This window comes from Mycetomoellerius zeteki, unplaced genomic scaffold, assembly GCF_001594055.1.
Source record: "Mycetomoellerius zeteki isolate Tzet28-1 unplaced genomic scaffold, Tzet1.0 scaffold164, whole genome shotgun sequence".
NCBI lineage: Eukaryota > Metazoa > Arthropoda > Insecta > Hymenoptera > Formicidae > Mycetomoellerius > Mycetomoellerius zeteki.
Window position 1 is genome coordinate 1,591,738 of NW_017256594.1, and position 20,538 is coordinate 1,612,275.

The window sequence follows — 20,538 nt, forward strand, 5'->3', positions numbered from 1 at the left end:
GAGCATTTCTATGATTCACATTATGATTTCAATTTTGTGTTTTATGCAGTTAAATATACATGCGAGAGTTTGACTCTCTCGGAGCTCGTCTCTAAGTTTGATTTGAGGTTCGACTCGACGTTTTCCATAACTTCAACAGATCTCAATAATAATCTGGACCCATCTTTATATGTACGATCTCCTCCAATACATATTTTATAAAGGAGAAGGGTTAATAAAGTCGTTTTTGTATGCCCTACGGATTTCCATTAGACAACTTTTTTTTTATTGTACGATCATTAGGAATGTCAAAAATAATATCATTATATATCACTATAATACTTAAGCCTTTTTTATAACTAATAAGTGAATTAATAAAATATTTTCATTCATTATACTGCTCTGCTATCATATTAACGTCATTTTAGACTATCTATCGTTCCCAAAGTGAAAATGAATACATTGAAATATGGATACTCATTAAATGATGAGGCCCACAGATAGATTATTATTTGTTGTCTACAGACTTAAGCTTTTACACCAAAGTTGTTATCATATTATAGAGATTTTTTTATTTTTTCAATTTTTTTTAAGTTGAAAGTCACATCGTTGTATATGGATCATTTGATAAATACCCATATGTTAAGTGTAATAAAAAAATTCAATTTTTTATTATGAGCTGTATTCATCTTCATCTTGGAGGATGATAGATAATCTAAAAAGTTAATATAATGGCAGAGCAATATACTGAACGAAAATGTTTTATTAATTAATATAATATATTATAGGACCACCCAAAAAAATATTCTGCCAATAAGCGGGGAATTCCTCTTAACATTTCCTCTAAGCAAAAAATCTTACATTAATCTTACATTAATCAGGTGCGTATATTTATAACGTGTATTCATCTATAAAAATGAGAGGACATACGAACTACGATCAAAAATAAATTCCTCTATAGAAAATTCTATTATAATAACTGGAATAGCCTTTTGAAATAAAAGGATACACAAAATACTAGCGGCACGCTTACTTGTTAGAAGAGGTTTGTCATTTACGTGCTACAGTAATACGCGTGCACGTCAGTACATACAAGATATTCTTCTAGTATTGAGAGGATCGCAATCCTAAATCCAGTACTTTAGGGTTATACGAAATTCCTTTATTTTGTAGAGTATCCTCTTAAGGTCATATATAAATGGAAAATCCTCTGACATTAACACGGAATCGTTAAATGGTAGAATATTTTTTTTTGGGTGTATATGTGATAACACAAACTATAGAAATCAATGCCGTGAACGGTCTAGCTGGATGATCTCAAATGCTTGTATGATTTAGTGTGAATTTATATTTTTATTAATTCACTTATTAATTACGAAAAGAACTTAAGTATCATTAGAGACCATAAAACGGCTTTATTACAATGCTCTTCCTTCGTTGTTCCATAGTTCAAAATGATCCATAGTTTAAATTTTGGGCTGTATTACTTTACAGAGTATCTTGTAGTTGGGCGTTGTATGATATCTAGGAGAAAGCGAGGACCACGAATTTAAATATTCTTAAAATAATTATTTTTATAATATTTAAATTCTATATTATTACATTTCCAACAATTTACAAAAAGCAGCGAAATCCCTAAAAAAAACTTTTTTTAAAAAATATATACAAGTGCATAAAAAAGATTTCAAATATTACATTCTTCTTAATAAAAAACGGATACGAAATAAATGCAATTAGCGAAGTATTTCATCACGCAAGACACACGATAGACTGAAAGCTAAAATGGTCAACTGGATTATAGATACTTATTATAGTGAAGAAAAAACTTAGTGTGTTCAGGTCGTAATAATTACATTTCTGCATATATATTATCTCAACACAGTATTATGAAAATATAAAAATAACAGACATGTATATAATATTTTATATATATATAATATATATATATATATAGCAACATAGTAATAATATAGTTTATTTAGGACATGAAAATATATTCACAAATAATAGATGTGATAAATTTATATGAACAAATAATAAGTAATATAATATTAATAATATTTAGATGTAGAAGAGCGTGTAGGGGATCGATAAATTAAGAAAAAAGTCTTGTAGAGATATGCTCGTTTTTGCTTCGTTTTAGAAAAAAATCGCAAAAAAGACAACGTAGATTTCATTTTTGTACTTTCTCATTACTTATTCACGTTGTATTTATTCACTTGCTTAATGTAGATATTGTTCAAAATGTTGGCCTCTTGCAGCAATGCAAGCATTGCATCTAGCACGACAACTCGTGTTGCAGCTAAACACTGATCTAGCGATATTTGGTGCATTGCAGCCTCGATTCGATTTCTCAATTGTTCTCTTGAGTTGATTGACAATGAATAAATTTCCTGCTTCAGGATCCTCACATAAAAGATAAAGAAATCCAGTGATCAGGTGACCAGGGTGGCCAAGATACTACTGCTCCACTTCTAATGGAAAATATCTGTCTATCCAAGCTCGAGTAGTTCTGCCATAATGAGTTGGACACTCATTGAGTTGAAATTCAATTCGTTGCTGCAGGTGGATGTCTTCTAAATAATCAAAGAAGTTAGTGTTCAAAAAATCTGTATATCTGGCTGAATTTAATCTGTCAGGTAAAAAAATGGTCCCACTAGACAAAAACAAACAAAAAAGTTTTCACCTGAAAACAGAATTATTATTATTGTTTTCGTGTACATACGATTTCAACGACGATAATACTTTAGAGGCAGTGCAAGAACGAAGTAACTATGTTTCGTCTTTTTTGTGATTTTCTCCAAAACGAAGCAAGAACATATCTCTACAGGACTTTTTTTCTTAGTTTATCGATCTCCTACACGCTCTCGAAGTTTTGACATTTAAATTCCAGGCATCCTGTAGAAAATGAGACAAGATTAGTAAGCAATTATTAACATGTCTTCCATTGAATTATTACTTACATGTCTTACATGTATTATGTATATTTGCAGAGGTATCGTATGTAATAACCTTTTTATTAATTTGTATTGCATATTTTTATTCGTATTGAATATCGTATTCCATATTTTTTTTATTCGTATTAGACGGATAGTTTTAGAATGACAGCAATTGACCAATTTGGCCCAGTAATAACTGTGAAACTTTACAAAGTATTTCTTTTTCGTTGTGATCTCGCTGATGACGACCCCACGTGTTGGCTGAAACGTTCGAATGTAAAGCAAGATAAGTACAATTTACCTACACATTTAATCCATGTTTGTATACTAAGTACCGCACCGAACTATCATTTGCCTGAATTTCTTATATTATTTTAATTTCGAGAGTCCATAACTAGCATTTTTTATAACTAGCATTTTTTGTTTATATAAAAGTGTATCCTAAAGAACATATTTTGAAATCAAATTTTAGATAACACCAGAGTGAATTTGGCCAAAGCAATGCGATGACAGACTGAGACCAAGCATAGACCAGATCTAGGGTTGGGTATCTGAAGTAAGTTAAATTAACAGTTTTGAAAACTTAACTCTTAGTTAAGTTACGAGTTAATCCATAATTAAATTAATTGAATTAAAAGTTAAGTTAATAAAAAAAGTAATTGAAAAGTTAAAAGTTAAATTTGGTTCCAAATAAACAACCAAAAGAAAAGAAAAAGAAATAATTTGATCGTTTTAGATAATTTTTCATATTTTTCCTTTCTCACAGTACATTTATTAAAGAATCACTGATTATTTTTTATAACTAACGATTATACAGTATAAAAGACATAAAATTACTAAATTATATATTTATTATTCCTTCGCACTATATCTTAGAATTAATTTCAAAAAAGTTAAATTAAAAGTTAATAGTTACCGATAAAATATTACGTTAACAAATCAATTTTAACTTAACTTAGCTACACTTAATTAACTATTTAACTTAACTTTTAACTTTTTCACTTAGCACTACCCAACCCTGATCAGATTTATTGCCAAATACATCGACAGATTGACGCTATATAAATATCATGTCTTTGAATTTTGTACAGAAATTTATTGCATCAAAAATTGTATTATTAATATATTATATATGTCACTTATTTTCATCATGAAACTCTATTTGGGAACTCTATTTCGAACAATTATTTTATTAAATAGATTACGGGTGAAAATTCTCATAATGGACTGTTTTTGTGTATCCAGATACGATAAACTCTAGGCTGCGTTCAGGAATTATTCCCAAATAACTCTAAGCTATAGGATACGTTACGTATAGCAAAACCTACAATGCATCCTACAGTTATCTAGGCATAATTCCTGAACACAGCCTTAAAGTCACGGTAGTGGACATGCGCAGTTCAACTCCCTAATGCTGCAGCTTTGGTCGCGTTCAGCAGAATGTTTATTTTGCAACTGTTGGAACTTTTCTTCATCATGATTGAATTATATTTTCAGATGTAAAAATAAAAATCCAATCAGTGTAAAGAAAACTTTAAACAGTTACAAAATAAGCATTCTGCTGAACGCGACCTTTTTATCTTATTAATCCGCAAACACACAATAGTATAGTAAGCCTTAAGCCTTACCTCACAAACACAATAGAGTAGTAAGCTTTAAGCCTTAAGAAATTGATCACAGTTGAATATGAGAAAAAGTAATCGACTATGATTGATCAATTCCTTAAGGTTTAAGGCTTACTACTCTATTGCGTTTGTGAAATTAAGGAATTAATCAATCACAGTCGATTGTTCTTTTTACATTCGATTTTACATTTGATTGGTCAATTTCTTAAAGCTTACTACATTTTCTGTTTGCGGACTTACCCATATAGGTTTTTTAATTGGCTGTGTTCAGCAAAACGATTATTTTGCAACTGTTGGAAGTTTTCTCCGTGCTGAATTGAATTATACTTTTAAATCTAGAAGAATGGTCCTCAATAGAGACAATGGTCGCGTTCAGCAGACTCAACTGTTGCAGAGTGGATCCGTGAGTGCTCGCTGCTATTGGTGTATTCTTCTAGATCATCCAATAGCAGTGAGCGCTCATCACTGCTATTGGATGATCTAGAAGAATACACCAATAGCAGCGAGCACTCACGGATCCACTCTGCAACAGTTGAGTCTGCTGAACGCGACCATTGTCTCTATTGAGGACCATTCTTCTAGATTTAAAAGTATAATTCAATTCAGCACGGAGAAAACTTCCAACAGTTGCAAAATAATCGTTTTGCTGAACACAGCCAATTAAAAAACCTATATGGGTAAGTCCGCAAACACAGAAAATGTAGTAAGCTTTAAGAAATTGACCAATCATAATCGAATGTAAAAAGAACAATCGACTGTGATTGATTAATTCCTTAATTTCACAAACGCAATAGAGTAGTAAGCCTTAAACCTTAAGGAATTGATCAATCATAGTCGATTACTTTTTCTCATATTCGACTGTGATCAATTTCTTAAGGCTTAAAGCTTACTACTCTATTGTGTTTGCGAGGTAAGGCTTAAGGCTTACTATACTATTGTGTTTGCGGATTAATTGGCTGCTGAACGCAACCAATCATAAAATTGTTGCAAAACTGTTGTTTTGCTGAACACAGCCATTTATGAGAAGTTGGACGTGGCACCGTAACGTTTACTCATGGTGGTGCCGTGTACTGCTCGCGAGTGTTTGCTCAATCACATTTCAATTTTGACATTTGGACATATTTTTTTTATTTCTGCTGTCAATCTATCGTCAACATGTTCGATAAATCTATTGCCTTATTCTGTAAGTCTTAACGATAGTGTTGATATCATTACAATGTCGTTGAGCAGATATTTTATATGGTAAAAAACTGTGTAACGACATATCGAGTATAATATCAACATTATCAAAAGTTACAGAATAGAATAGAGTCAATCTGCTCACTGCCAATCTGTACTAATAAATACGTTCCTGTGTGTCAACTGTTGCAACTCTGCAATTCTCGCAAAACTGTTTACTGTTAATTGCTATTAATCGGAACTCTCTGTTATATTACCGACTGAAGTTGTTGCACATTAGCTGGAAATGCAGTTAATGATAACAAAGTATGTTTCTCATTTGCGGGCTTTCAGCAAACATAATTTTGCAATTGTAGAAAATGTTATAAGGGAACATCTTGTTTACGTAATTACTGAAATATGTCGATTATTAAAAGATAATGAATAAAAAAAGAGGACTTAAAAATGCAATTGCTCATATTCTTCTCTAAGTATTTTTATAAAGTTTTTTTTTACACGGTTCTCATTAAATTAATTTTTAATATTACTTTCAAAGCTTAGTTTATGAAGTACAATAAAAAGATAATTATAATCATATCTTATAATTAATGCAGTGCGATGAAGAAATTATTAAAATAACGTAATGTGGGATATAATTTATATCTAATAATTTTTTTAGTAATTTATAAATTAATAGTAATAAAAGAAATTGTATATCGAATGTCGGTACATAGTATATGAATACGGACGTACAAGCTTTACGTACGAACCAAAGGTTGTCGCCACGGTTCTTACATTTCTGTATTTCTATATATAATTTATTGCATAACGCAATGACATTTTATTGAAACGTAATACATAACAATAAATTCAATTATGAAGATAATTCAAAGAACTTTTAGCTCTTATTTTTTGTTTTATCTGGAATGATCAATATTTTATAGTTTTTTTGTAAAATAAATATTTATCTTACAAAAACTATAAAATATTGATCATTTCAGATAAAATAAAAAAAATAAGAGCTAAAAGTTATTTAAAATGTAATATTTATAATTTTTTATATGATATATAATGAGGAAGTATGGCGACTGATTTCTCAATATCATTAATGATTGGAGAGCCAATGATACTATTGACCAATAGTAACTATTGGTCAACTATAATTTGGCGAATAGTAACTATTGGCGTGTAATAAAAAATGTTTCCTTCTGAATTCGGGAATATCGTGATGCTCCCGAGCGATCACTCATATATCCTAAGCTATACCTTGGCTAGCGTTGCCTTACGCGACGTCTACAATGAGAATTTAAGGCGTAAATCTTAAGCCTTAAATCCTAAGCCGTAAGGAATTGACCAATTCAGTCATAATTGGATATGAAGAAAATAATCGACTATAATTGGTCAATTTTTTACGGCTTAGAGTTTAAAGCTTAAGATTTATACCTTAAAATCTCTTGTAGACGCCGCTTAAACCTTTGCGGCTTTGATGATCCACGAATACTGTGATATTAATATGTGTATAGCTGGGACATATCTGGATCAATAGGTGTTAATACTTGCACACACACATTATAAGCAAAGAAGAATTATTTGTATAAACTAGCTGTTTCTGCTAGATATATTATCGTGTTCATCAGGATTTATTTAATCCGCTTTTATCACGCAGAATAAGCAGCTACCTTTTATCGAAAATAATTTCGCCGTTGAATGATTATCCTAACGAACCTTTTGTTCAGTAACGTAAAACCTTGAGAGCATGGCTAAGAGAGAACGTCGACCTGATGTCGACAATCCGTAATTGGATGAAATTTAAAACCGTTCGATACCACATTCTCCGCTTTTCGCTACAGAATAACGTTATCTCGAAATTATCAACAAACTTCAACAAACTGATTCAATTTGTCAAATAAACAATACGATGAAAGAAATAATTATAAAGGTGTTTTGTATACAATGCAGCTGCATAGCGAGTTTATCGAGTTTATTGTCTTGTAAATTGAGTCAATTGCCGTAGATTTACATAAATTGTTTATAAACATCTTACATTGATCAATTGATAACGCATAAAGAATTGCATAGTTGGATTGCATGATTCAATATGTCTTGATTTTGTTTCAGAATAACAATTATTAGGAGAGAAGGCGGTATTATGGTAGTGATATAATGAACCCATTTACTATCTCCGCTATCAATTGTAACGTTATTAAGAATTCTAGTGAGTAATTAAATTATTTGCTAGTAGTTCGCCATTACTCCATGATTCTAATATGCCAATGCATAATAGCCAGCACTTATTATAACGCATTTTTACTTTCAAGTATTTCGAAACGTTTCTGAGGTACACTTTAGCATTTAATTACACCTACTTCCTGATTTTTTTTAAACTTGAGCGTATTATCATATGAATATATGTATTTTTGAGCGTGTTATTTGCTATTTAACATTTTATTTAACTGTATATATTTTGAGTTATGCAAATTTAAACCACGGCATTTTGCTAATTGGCCCTCTATGGATATTAATTATTCATGACCTCATTTTGGAGATTTTCATATCAAAATAGTTATTTGATAATCGATTATAGCTCTACTGTTGATCTATAGTTTATATTACGTGTACTATTTTTAGTACTAAGATTTTTAGTACTGAGTAGTTTATATGCAGAAGTTATGTGAATGTATATACATTCATTTGCATACATTATAAAATATTTTACTTTTTTGTTAATTTTGTAACCAAATACTGTTTTCTAAACAAAACTATTTTTAGGCTATTATATATAATATTTTAAGGCTATTTTTATGGAAGACCACATTACCACCCATTTTTTTCTTCGAATCATTATGCAATGTCGCATATTTTTGTTAATAGTATCCTAAGTAATAAATATTTCATAACTTTGAGCCCAGAATCGATTCGACAACATTTTAATGAATGTAATTGTCAAGTTTTAAATTAAAATATTGATTATTAACAAAGTTATTGTGTAAAATGTAACTGGGGTGCCATATAACCACCTTCTCTTCTATTCTTAATTTCAATTTTATAAATTTGACATGTTACGCTTGAAATGATTGTACTCTGTAGGGACTGAAGCTTAGTCATTTGGCTTAACAGCAAAGAGGCAATTTTTAGCAATTCCCATCCATACAGAAGGGACATGCTCATCCTCGGTCTTACGTAGAATGTTGCTAATCGGTGCACGATTCGAATACTTATTGCACAGCTGCTCAGACGCCCAACTTTACATGCAATTTTCTCAGAAACCAAAGCCCATTCACCCAAATCCTTTTACCGTGTTAGTACACTTAATACCCCTCTTCGAATGGACTATGTCTCATCTCGTTTCGTATTTTGCAATTCGTGCCATCTCCTTGTGAGTTTATAAAACTAAGATTAAAAGCTTCAAAAGAAAGAATTATATCGATTAGCAAATGACGTGTATACGAACCCTGAACGAAGACTCGGAATGGGAAGCAAAGTAATAATTGTGTTTAGTAGTAAGTGTTCGATCTTCTGATGGCGTTGCAATATGTTAGATAAGGGCAGATGAATGCATTTGAGCAAGACACAACGATATATAAGTATAAGAAATGAATGAAAGATGTCATTACTACCGAATTTGGAATAGTTAAGTTTAATTTAATAGTTTAGTTTAATTTTAACAGCCATATTGAATATTAATTCCGCATTTCCGGGTGTCATACAGCGGCAGCGCCACTAACGGTGTTACCAGCAGTTACGAGGCCCTGAGTCTAAGTGCCGCTCGATGTTTAGGAGAGTATGACGCTTGTAAATATGAAGTCCACCTGCTTTGGGCGCTCACGCTGTAAACTTCATTCTATATCTTTTTTTTTCGTTCATTACATAATTAAGATAGAATGAAACAACGCGTAAGCGCTCAATCTTACGTGTTGCTTTATTCTATCTTAGTTATGTAATGAACAAAAAAAATAGAATGAAATTTATAGTGTGAGCGCCCAAAGCGGATGGACCTCATGTCTACGAGCGTCATGCTCCTAAACGTCGAGCGGCATTTGAACTGCACGCGGGGCGAGCGGTGAGAGGAGTAGCGGGAGGCGGAGCCTCTCGAAAATTGGCAGAAAAGTGCAAATCTTGCCGAGCCCCGATGTATATGATTGTACATGAGTTTGTTTTATATATTTATAAATGATATTACGAGTGTTTTATATATTCATAAATGATATTATTATTAAATAAATAATAGTATACATAATGTGTAGGGGCCGGCGGAAAAATTAACAGAGCCTATTTGTACTCGGAATCCCTCATTTTCAATCCTAGCATTCAGTGTGCTCTCTTTATTTTTCTATAATTATATATTACTGTATTATATATCTATTTATTTATCTAATTTCGTTTTTTATTTATTAATTTTTTTTATTGTGATTTATTTTGTAATTTGACTCTGTATATTTTATAAAATTATAAATAACCATACACTCATCGACTTTGATCGAAATCATTTGGGCAATCAAAAGGTTAATTTGTCGTACGAGTTTTTCATACATGAATGGCTAGTGAAAGAAAGTTTTCACGAATCTTCAGATATTTTTTTATTCTATCACAAATCAACATGTATGAAAAACTTATATTATAAATAAAATATGTTCTAAAAATTCTTTTTAAGGAGATCCTAAAGCTGTCTGTATTACCGGCTAAATCATAATTTTTGTGTAACAATTACTTTTTTCCTGTTTTACAGATTCGCGCGAAAATTCTTTTATAGGATTAAAATATACACTTTAATACGTGTTTGTGAAGTGGAATTTATGCCGAGAATGACAAAAAATTTTTCTTAAGATTTCAATTTCGAAATTTTTTGTCGTTTTCGGCATAAACTCCACCTCACAAACACGTATTAATGTGTATATTTTAAACCTGGAAAAGGATTTTTGAATCTGTGAAAGAGAAAAAAAAATATTTGTTATATAAAAATTACGATTTAGTCGGTAATACAGACGGCTTTAGGATCCCCTTAACGAGATGCTGGAGCCGCCTGTATTACCGATAAAACTAGCGTTTTTAATGTTTTTGTTCCTGTCGAATTTCTTCGTAATGGTTTCACAGAATAAAAATTCCTTTTCCACGATTAAAATGTACATGCTAATGTATTTGTCGCTGGTGTATTTTGTGTTCAAAGCTGGAAAAAATAAAAAATTACAGATTTCTTTATCCATTTTTATCTCAGTATGGCGACCAACGTTGAAGGTAAAATGAATAAAGAAATTTGTATTTTTTTTTTTTCTAGCTTTGAACACAAAATACACCAGTGACAAATACATTAGCGTGTATATTTTAATCGTGAAAAAGAAATTAAAAAAAAAATTTTTATTCTGTGAAACCATTACGAAGAAATTCGACAGGAACAAAAACATCAAAAACGCTAGTTTTATCGGTAATACAGGCGGCTTCAGCATCCCCTTAATATTGATTAAAATTATTACTTGAATATATGCAGGTCAGAAGTCCACAGCAAGTACAGAGAGAAGAGAGCCATCTATCACAGCAAATACAGGAATTTTCTGACATGAACATGCAGAAGAATTTGTTGGATGCCATGGTGGAGCTTGCTAAGAGAGACTATCCAAAAACATACAATTGGTTTCTGATATTCTATCGAACTTTTTATCATTTAATGAAAGAGTGACAGTAAATTGACTACGGGACATGGAAGCAACTTTGGCGAGTAAGACTTCACGTCAACGTATAAGTGGAAATTGCGTTCTATCAAATCGAAGCGAGCTAATCGTCAGAGCATTCCAGGTTACAAAAATCACGTAAATTTACACAAATACAAATAAGGATAAGGTACACAAATATTGTTTTATATTCGTATCATTCGTATTCATATCATTTCATATGAATACAAATGATATGAATATTTGTGTATCTTATTTTAATTCATTACTAAAATGTATGACTTATTGATTTATTGTTAGTGTACGTATATACAATAAAATACAATATATACATCTATTTTTATAGATGTATATATTATATTTCATTGTATTACGAGTCATTTAATACAATAATAATATATTTATTATTGGATAGCAAGTAAGAATATTAAAGCCTATGACGGTCGAAGCTAGATCTTTAATGCTTAAATAATTCAAATTGAATTATATATATACTATATATATATATATACATGCATACCATATATAGTATACCATATTTGTAATCATTCGAACTGCGCGCCGAATTGGTTTTTCAGAGTTATAAACAAAATTAAACTATTGGAATAATATCACAAATATATTCATTATTTAATTAAGGTATACTAAAAAATACTTAAATCTTTTATATTTTTGTAAGCAGCAATTATGTAGATAACAATTCATTTAATGATTAAGCCTATAATTGTTTGTTGGACATTGGACTCTGATTAATCCGTTCAACATACAAAAGTAAAAGTATTATGATGATTGAACTTTCATATTCATATGAAGGTTGGAAACAAATCTGGTCGTCTTAATTGAAATTAAAATTTTTTTAAACAATGCAATTACAAATTAGGCATCCAATAGTTAAATCTATCATTCTAGTCGAATTACCAATTCAATTATGATGACCAGGGTACCTATCGTGGAACAAAGTCGGAATGGATTCCGATTGGAATTATTCCGTTTTCCCCAGAAAATACAATAGAAATCTAGGGAATAATTGAATAATTCCGATCGGAATCCATTTCGACTTTGTTCCATGATAGGTACCCAGATTTCTAATTTATATGATCAGGGTACCTATCATGGAACATGAATTCCGATAGGAATTATTCCGTCTTCCCTAGAAAACACAATAGAAATCTAGGGAATAATTGAATAATTCCGATCGGAATCCTTCCGACTTTGTTCCATGATAGGTACCCAGAACGCATTTGTTCTTATTCATATGATCAGAATGTATTTGTTTTATAATCTTCTTGTTGGTATAATTAGAATATTTTTCTCAGTGATATACAGCGAATTAATAGACATATGTAACACACTTTTCAATATCTTATAATATTCATTAAGTCCGAGGGGTTATAAGATATTGAATATTATAAGATGAATAGAGTTAAAAAATATCGCCATGACCTTGTTTTATCACACAACTGACCCTGGATATAGAAATCGATAAGTAAATAAATTAAACATTTTTATCGTTCGCGCGTGAAAAATGGCCAAGCGTACAGGTATATTCGTGAGAAAAAGCGAGACGTTTACACGACATGTTGAAACGCAAAAAATAAGAAATGGGCGCGCACGTTCATTATGGTTAAACATTATGGTTTGTATCACATTTCGTTGCACATCGATAATCAAACATTTGTTCATTCATGAGAACAACAGTAAAATATTCCCACGCTATTCATAATCTGCGAGATTAACGTGCACCGTTGCGCATTTTCTTCTCGGTTAACTTTTATCGATATTTAAATGCGATTATAAGCACATTATTCAATTCGTTTAATCATGATTTAGTCGCTCTTTAGAAACTATTAAAGCATGTGCGCGAAATAGAAAATCGATTAAATTATAATATTCCAATAATTAGGCATATTTAATGATAATAAATAGCTATTACAATATTTGTATACATATAGAGAGTATCGTATAATTTTTATAAAATTTATGCGATGTTTGATTTTTGAGAAAACCTAATATAATTGATATATTACTAAAAATTATTGAAATTTTTTGTCTCAATAATTTTCCTCAATTGAGATGCTATTATGCTTTGTCATTTGTGCCTGATACGCAAACAAATATTTCACTCTTTCGACATTGGATTTGTTGTTACTAACATATATGTATACGTTCGGATCAAAACGAATCTGTTTCACGATAAAATATTGGCAATTACTTCATTTTTGCGCTTATTTGCTCGCAATATCCATTTGTGTATGACAAATAGTGCATTAATCGATTGATAAATCTACCGTCCGAGTCTCTCTAATTTGTCATCGTAGAGGATGGTAATAGGGAATCGCGCTGTCAAAATCATGCAATGTAATGCGTTTTAATTGCACGCGTTTAATCAATCATTAAAACTTGCGCTTTCAAACATCTTATAATCGCTGTTGAGCGTTTCCAACATCGTGTTCAACATCTCGCTAAAACTGACCCACTTCAACTTTAAAGCAGGCTCAGGTCACCAAGTATAACGGAGTTGCGCACCTTCGAGCACATAATTAATCGCTTCCCATCCAGTAAATGAAAGGCAGCCGGGTCACGAGAGGGCCATTTTGGCCTTCTTTTTTTTTTCTCCACTTCATGCTCGCGCGTCGCTATGTCGTCGGTGCGATACAACGTAGATTTTTCCAGGTGATACTCCGCGGTGCTGCTCGCGGCAGCCGATTGCAACAGTGATAAATAATTACGTCGGTAATCGCGCAATCAGTTTGAAACACGCGCATGCTGGCACAGCGCTCGAGTATGTTCGTGATTTTCTCGGGGATTCCGCACGTTCTAGCGTGTGCCAACAGAAGATTAATCAAGTACATGTCACTGAAAAAGTTTTTCACTTTCCCCTTTTTATCTTTTGCAAAGTTTATACGTACTTCAACTAATCGAATTTCACACTTTTGCATTCAAAAAATCATGATTACGGATAAATTAGTATGAATCGTTAAGAGATTGTGATTAGCTCTCTCTTTTTAGAAGAAAATTCTTTTAAGAGGAAATTATATGATAAATCATCCACAATGCTCGCTTTTCCGCAACTGAGTTTTGATGTAATATAAAAGCAATCATGAAGCTTTGTAAAGTGTCGTTAATTCAGAGAGGCATATGCAAGAAGCATATGTGTACGCTTGGCAATTATTTTGCGAAAATTATGTACCTACGTTACGGTACACCACAATAACCTCGTTGCGAGAGTTGCTATTTTATGAGAGAAGAAATTTGATCGCGTCTACGCAAGTCAGCGCGTGTGAAGTTAACTTTATGTCGATGTAACGTTATGCATCAACGCGGCAGCTCGACAGACCGTCGGGGATTTGCGACCGCCGCTCCGCGAGAATCGATTTTGTTCCGTTCAGGAAGTCGTCCGTGTAATCAGATGATTAGATTCACATATTAGTGCTAATTTCATATTAATCTCGTAACATGCAGCGCGCCTATAGCGATCCGCGTGGTTCGGCAGTTTAGCGATTGTCGAATTACGTCCGCTATTTGAATCGGTTGCGCATAGCTCGTTAGCTCTCACATGCGCGTCTATAAACTCGCAGCCAACAAAGTTAAGTTGGGTGAGAAATCATTAAAATCATTAGAGTACTTAGTATCCACCCCGTATATAAAGTGTAAATTTTTTGATATTCCGAACTAATAAAAAATAATTTTTTGAAAATAGGATACAATTATCTTCACTTTCTTCCGTAAACAAGTCTAATTATATAAGATATTATAAAGGTAAATTATAATTAATATCTCATCGTCTAAAACACATGGCGATCTAAAATTTCAGAATTCTACTAAACGAGTAACCTACCCGTTATTTTATAGTGAGGTAGCGCAAAATACAAAAAATGCATTATTATCGTTAAAAAGTTTCTTTTCTATGGTCTTGTTATAAAATCAAATAGGATCAATATTGTTTTAGTCGTTAAAACTTTTTAGATCTAATTTTTCTCATAGAAATTATCATTGAATAGTTTACTGGCAAACAAAAGCGACCAGATAAAAATTTTACGATTGATTCCTATTGTGATTATCATTCAATGAAACTTACATATAATTGAAAAAATTTTGCACTTATATGGACTAGGAATCTCTTAGGAGAAATTACATAATTCTCTAGACCAATTTATGTTACGTTGCATCCGGGACCAGCATGTAATATGCCGCAGGCCTGGCTCGTTGAATATATTATTACGAACTCGTTAACTGCATCGTGGAAGTTAGTGAGAACTGTCGAAGATCGTCGGTTCGCGATAGTGTCTTTGCGGAAATGGGGTTCCTTATCTTTTTAGCACCGATTTCCAATTTTACAGACACGGATGTGGGGATGGCGGTTATTCAACACGAAGGTGGCAGTAAGCCGCAACCATATCCATAGTAGGACCTTCGTCAACCTCTTTCTCTCCTTTGCCCTAATCGCTCTTGTAGTTAACTTTCTACTCGCTTGCTCGTGCTTCCTTTTTCCATAAATTGGGTGAGAGATTATCCCTTGAATCAATTTTCATCGCGGATATCTAACTGATTTGCCGATTTCGCGATTGATTGAAGACTTTGCGAATAAAACTAATCAATACACACACAGCATATCAGACGATATGTGCCGCTCGCATGCTATTTCTTGCCATAAGCCATCATTATTTTCCATTGCGAGCGGGAATACGGCTACATTAACTCGGTCGCCGAAATTCCGGGAAATCGGCTTCAAATTACGCGAGGATTACGTAGGGTTTCCGGTATTGTTGAACGGATCGATGTACGGGTTTCATTTAATGAGCGACCATGCAACGCGAGTCGATCATACCCCTTTTCACATTTTCATTGGCTTACGAATCTTGTCGTCAAACTGTAAATTAATTAATACCTAATTCGCGTCGTAATCCACCTCGAAAAGCGCCACATACTCCATCGTGTGCTGAATTAGTAGATCAGCGTATGAATAAATACGAGCATGTACTCGTTTAGTAGAATTCTGAAATTTTAGATCACCGCATGTGTTTTACACGATGAGATATTATTGTAGAATTTACTACGTATTCAATATTTAGAATAAAGAAGACATCATGGAAAAATTAGAGTTAAGTCATCCTTCCACATTAATATTGCGCAACCCTTCTGCGCTGATACTTATTAGCCTTGAATCGGTTATTTTTGTTATTTTAAGAAGTGAGAGTCCTGTTAAAAATACTTTATTGATTATAATTTACCTTTATAATATCTTATATAATTAAACTTATTTATGAAGAAAGTGGAGGTAATTGTATCCTATTTTCAAAAAATTATTTTTTATTAGTTTGAAATATCAAAAAATTTACACCTTATATACATATTCCTCCTAACTTTTCGCTCTTACATCAGCGTCTCTCATTAGCCTTATCTGAAATTTTATTTGTTTGTTTAAGATTGAGAGAGTCCTTATTTATATATTTATGTAATTGTTTATGTCTAATAAACACATGTCCGATTTCGAAAGGTTTCAGAGTTACGGGATATTGAAATAAGAAAACATAAATCATAGTAAGTGTTGACTAATGTTTATTATAACAATGACAACGAATTCTAAGCTACTTAGAGTTAGCGCGGGAGGAGGTGCGCGATTATTGTAATGTAAAATATAAAATGATTACACCTTAGATGTCCCGATGTCTTCTTTATTTAAAATTCTTGTACGTTTCGACTCACTTTGGAGTCCTCTTCACCGCGCTCGCTGACTCTAAGTAGACTGGAATTGGTTGTCATTGTTATTTTAAAGAGAGAGAGAGTCCTAGCTATACATACTTATTCATTTCTAATGTTTATTATTCTATTTAATGCTTTACAAAAGATGTTCAAAAATTCCTCCGTCCGACACACTTTTTAGCACGAATTAATAAATTGTTTCGGACTTGACAAATATTTGGAGTTTCGCGGATGATATCGGCAGCTTTAAGTATCAGTTGCCCATAATTGTTCTGCATTCTGAATCTCATTCTGGTAGATCTTTCATTCGTCCCCAAAGAAAAAAATCCAGTGGTGTGAGGTCGGGACTTCTCGCTGGTCATTTAATAAGAGCATCCTGGCTTCTTCCAATTCAATGAAGATAGTGATTATGGAGAAACGTTCGCACAGAAAGTCATATTTGTTACGTGTATTTGTTTACATTTTGGGGACGAATGAAAGATCTAGTCTATCAAAAAAAGATTTAGGATTCAGAACAACAGAATAATGAACATTAAATAATATTTACTACGATACATGTTTTCTTACTTCAATATCTTGTAACTCCAAAACTGTTCAGAAACTGGCCTTATGGAGACTCTTTCTTTAATCAAAATAATATTTTTCGAAATTTTTGGAAAAAAACGAATTTTGTTTTCAACTAGTTTCATACTCTGTATCTTTGAAACTTTAGCCGTTTCAAACATATGGTCACATTAAATTTTCGTCTCGAATTTGTGTGAGGAATCATCCCTTAAAATTTTTTAGAGTATTGTACTTATGTTAGTATCCATCCTGTATACGAAGTCTTAATCTATATTTTATACTTTGTATATCCATTCTTATATTACATTTTTCGATTATAATTGATAAGAAATTAGTAAGAAGTGGATAACTGTGTTGTCAAAAACAAATTTTTATGTATAAAAAGTTTTATAATCTGTATATACTTTATTCAATTCATAAATTGAATGCATATATCAAATAAATTATGCATTCATGTTCTAAACATTTTTTTAATTGTAAGATAGTAGTAATTGTATTCATATGTCATAAACACTTTTCAATTTTAAATAGAAATAATTGCATTGTTTTGCCAAAAAGTAAACAAAAGTATCTTATATGTATATAAATAAATTCCAATTTCTATTAACTTGTTATAAACAAATTTAGAAAAGTACAAAATATGTACAAAAGTGTTTACAATATTAATGTTTCTATTTTTATATACGTATATTATATGGGGATATAAATATTCTATTTATAATAAGAATGAAAAAAGTAATATAAACGTTGGATCGGACAAGCTTCTTTTCTCTAAATAAAATATGCACGTATGTATATATATATATATATATATATAATTTATATTGAATTATTTAAGCATTAAAGATCCAGCTTTGACCGTTATAGGCATTTCTAGTTCGTATTGATTATGTGTTCATATGAACGGTTTAAAATAAGATTCTTATTGTTTATAAATTATAAACATTTTGAAAATCCGCATGGTATTACTGAATCTCGGCATCGCCATACATTTTTGTGTAATGTATCGATTAATAACATTGAAGATTTTCTTATTCATCAAATCAGATTTTCTCCTACTTAATGGTAATAATTATAGGCAATTTTTGCAAATATGTCTGTAATTATTCGAAGACGGTCTAGTATAGATATACAAATGTTCACGCATGATGGAACACGTGTAGTAATACTGTTCGAGAATTTTGAATAATAATTATATCAATAGGTAGATTGAATCAATCATATCTCTGGGAATTTTTTAACATCTTCGAAAATCTATGAGATGTCAATGCATTAAGGCTGTTTTACACGTATTTTCAAAACGATAACAAAATTATGAAAAAGTTACAGATTATTCTAAATCACGTTTAAAAATAATACGATAAATTTGGTGACGGTTTACTATTTGGATCATAAGTTATTTTAATAAGTAGTAGTATTTTTTAAATCTGTGCTCTAATAAAAATATATGGAAATGTATTATAAAATAAATCATAAAAATCTCAATTTTTTCATATAAGTACATTATATACTCAAGATTATTTATGTAGAGTACATTTCGATTCATGAACTGGTTGTCACATTGTTAAAAATTTTCATTTTTAACAATGAAAATAATAACAAATAAAATAAATAAACTGCAAAAACGAGTTATTAAACAAAAATATAATCTTATTTACACAACTTTCATATGTGTTTAATTTATTTGAAGTGTAAATATTAAACATACTTCCAAATTTAATTTTCTTTGAAGGGATTGTACGTGTGATACATCCTTAATGCAGAAGAAAATTATTTCCAGCAATTTCGTTAGTAAGGCATTAATTCTTACTAGTTTATCATAAATAAAAAGTTCTTATAAGTTAGAAATTAGAAACATAATCTACCTTCATATGAATTTAATCCTTATTATATATGAGAACATAAATGATTTCATAAAGATTTTTTTATAACTAACGGCAAAACGTTTACATTTAAGAGAGAGAGAGAGAGAGAGAGATATTGTATTTTTTATATTTAGATAATGTATGCTCGTTCTTTCTTATTGCTAATTAAAAGAGTGACCCAAAAAAGATACTTTTTTTGGTCTGTTTGAGGGGGAGGTCACGCGAAAACTCGATTTTTTTTTCATTCAAAACAAACGTCATTTACGTAAAACTCTGCAGAAGTGCATTTGCCACACGAGTGGGCGTTGCTTCGTTAGTAGTAGAGTAGTGCCAGATTTGGAATAGGCCCTAAATATGTAAAGCATAAATATATAAGGCCATAAATATATAAGGCTAAATATATAGGGCATAAACATAATAGAGGGTCCAAAACGAGCGATTTGTTGGGATTTTTTTGAGAGAATTTTTATGTTTTACAGAATAATACGGGATAATAAGTAGATAAGGTTTACGGGATATAAAGGAATATAAAGTTTACGGGATATAAGAGAACATAAAGTTTACGGGATAATAACCATAGTTAATATAATTTTATAATATTCAAAAAGTTTATTGTGTCTATCACACATAGCTGTATACAGGTTATATACACACACGTGATATTTTACTTATTAATCTTCAAACCGTACACTAGTGTGAATTCGCACCACGAAAATTTTCAATTTGCTGACAGTTGCGCATGAACAGTTGGGCTTATCCCCGCTACGTTAAACATGCTTTTTCATTAAACTTGAGTGATACCATTGGATTTGTGAGAAAATTATATCTCAGAAAAGAGTGGTTTTAAAGAAATTTCTGTTTTAATCTTCAAGAGAGACTTTCAATTAAAAATGTTAAATCCCAATTCGCACCTGTGTACCATTAGTATAAGGTAGGGGAGAGTGGTCTAAATCGGACCGTGTTCTAAATAGGACCTTTTTAATTTAAATAAATACGGTTAAGCAGATTTGTGTACTATTTATAACGTAAAGTCCTTATAAGA

At 31.4% G+C, this 20,538-nt stretch overlaps 1 protein-coding gene across 1 annotated transcript in view; it reads left to right on the forward strand.

The window, feature by feature from the left end:
- Nucleotides 1-96: 96 nt before the first annotated feature.
- The window catches only part of LOC108721270 (tetraspanin-4-like), a 69,436-nt gene continuing 48,994 nt past the window's right edge, over nucleotides 97-20,538 (forward strand). The window contains exons 1-2 of the mRNA XM_018445737.1: nucleotides 97-107; nucleotides 11,370-11,488. Of these exons, the coding sequence (XP_018301239.1) occupies nucleotides 11,393-11,488 (96 nt within the window). The 5' untranslated portion in view covers nucleotides 97-107; nucleotides 11,370-11,392. The remainder of the gene's footprint in view (nucleotides 108-11,369; nucleotides 11,489-20,538) is intronic.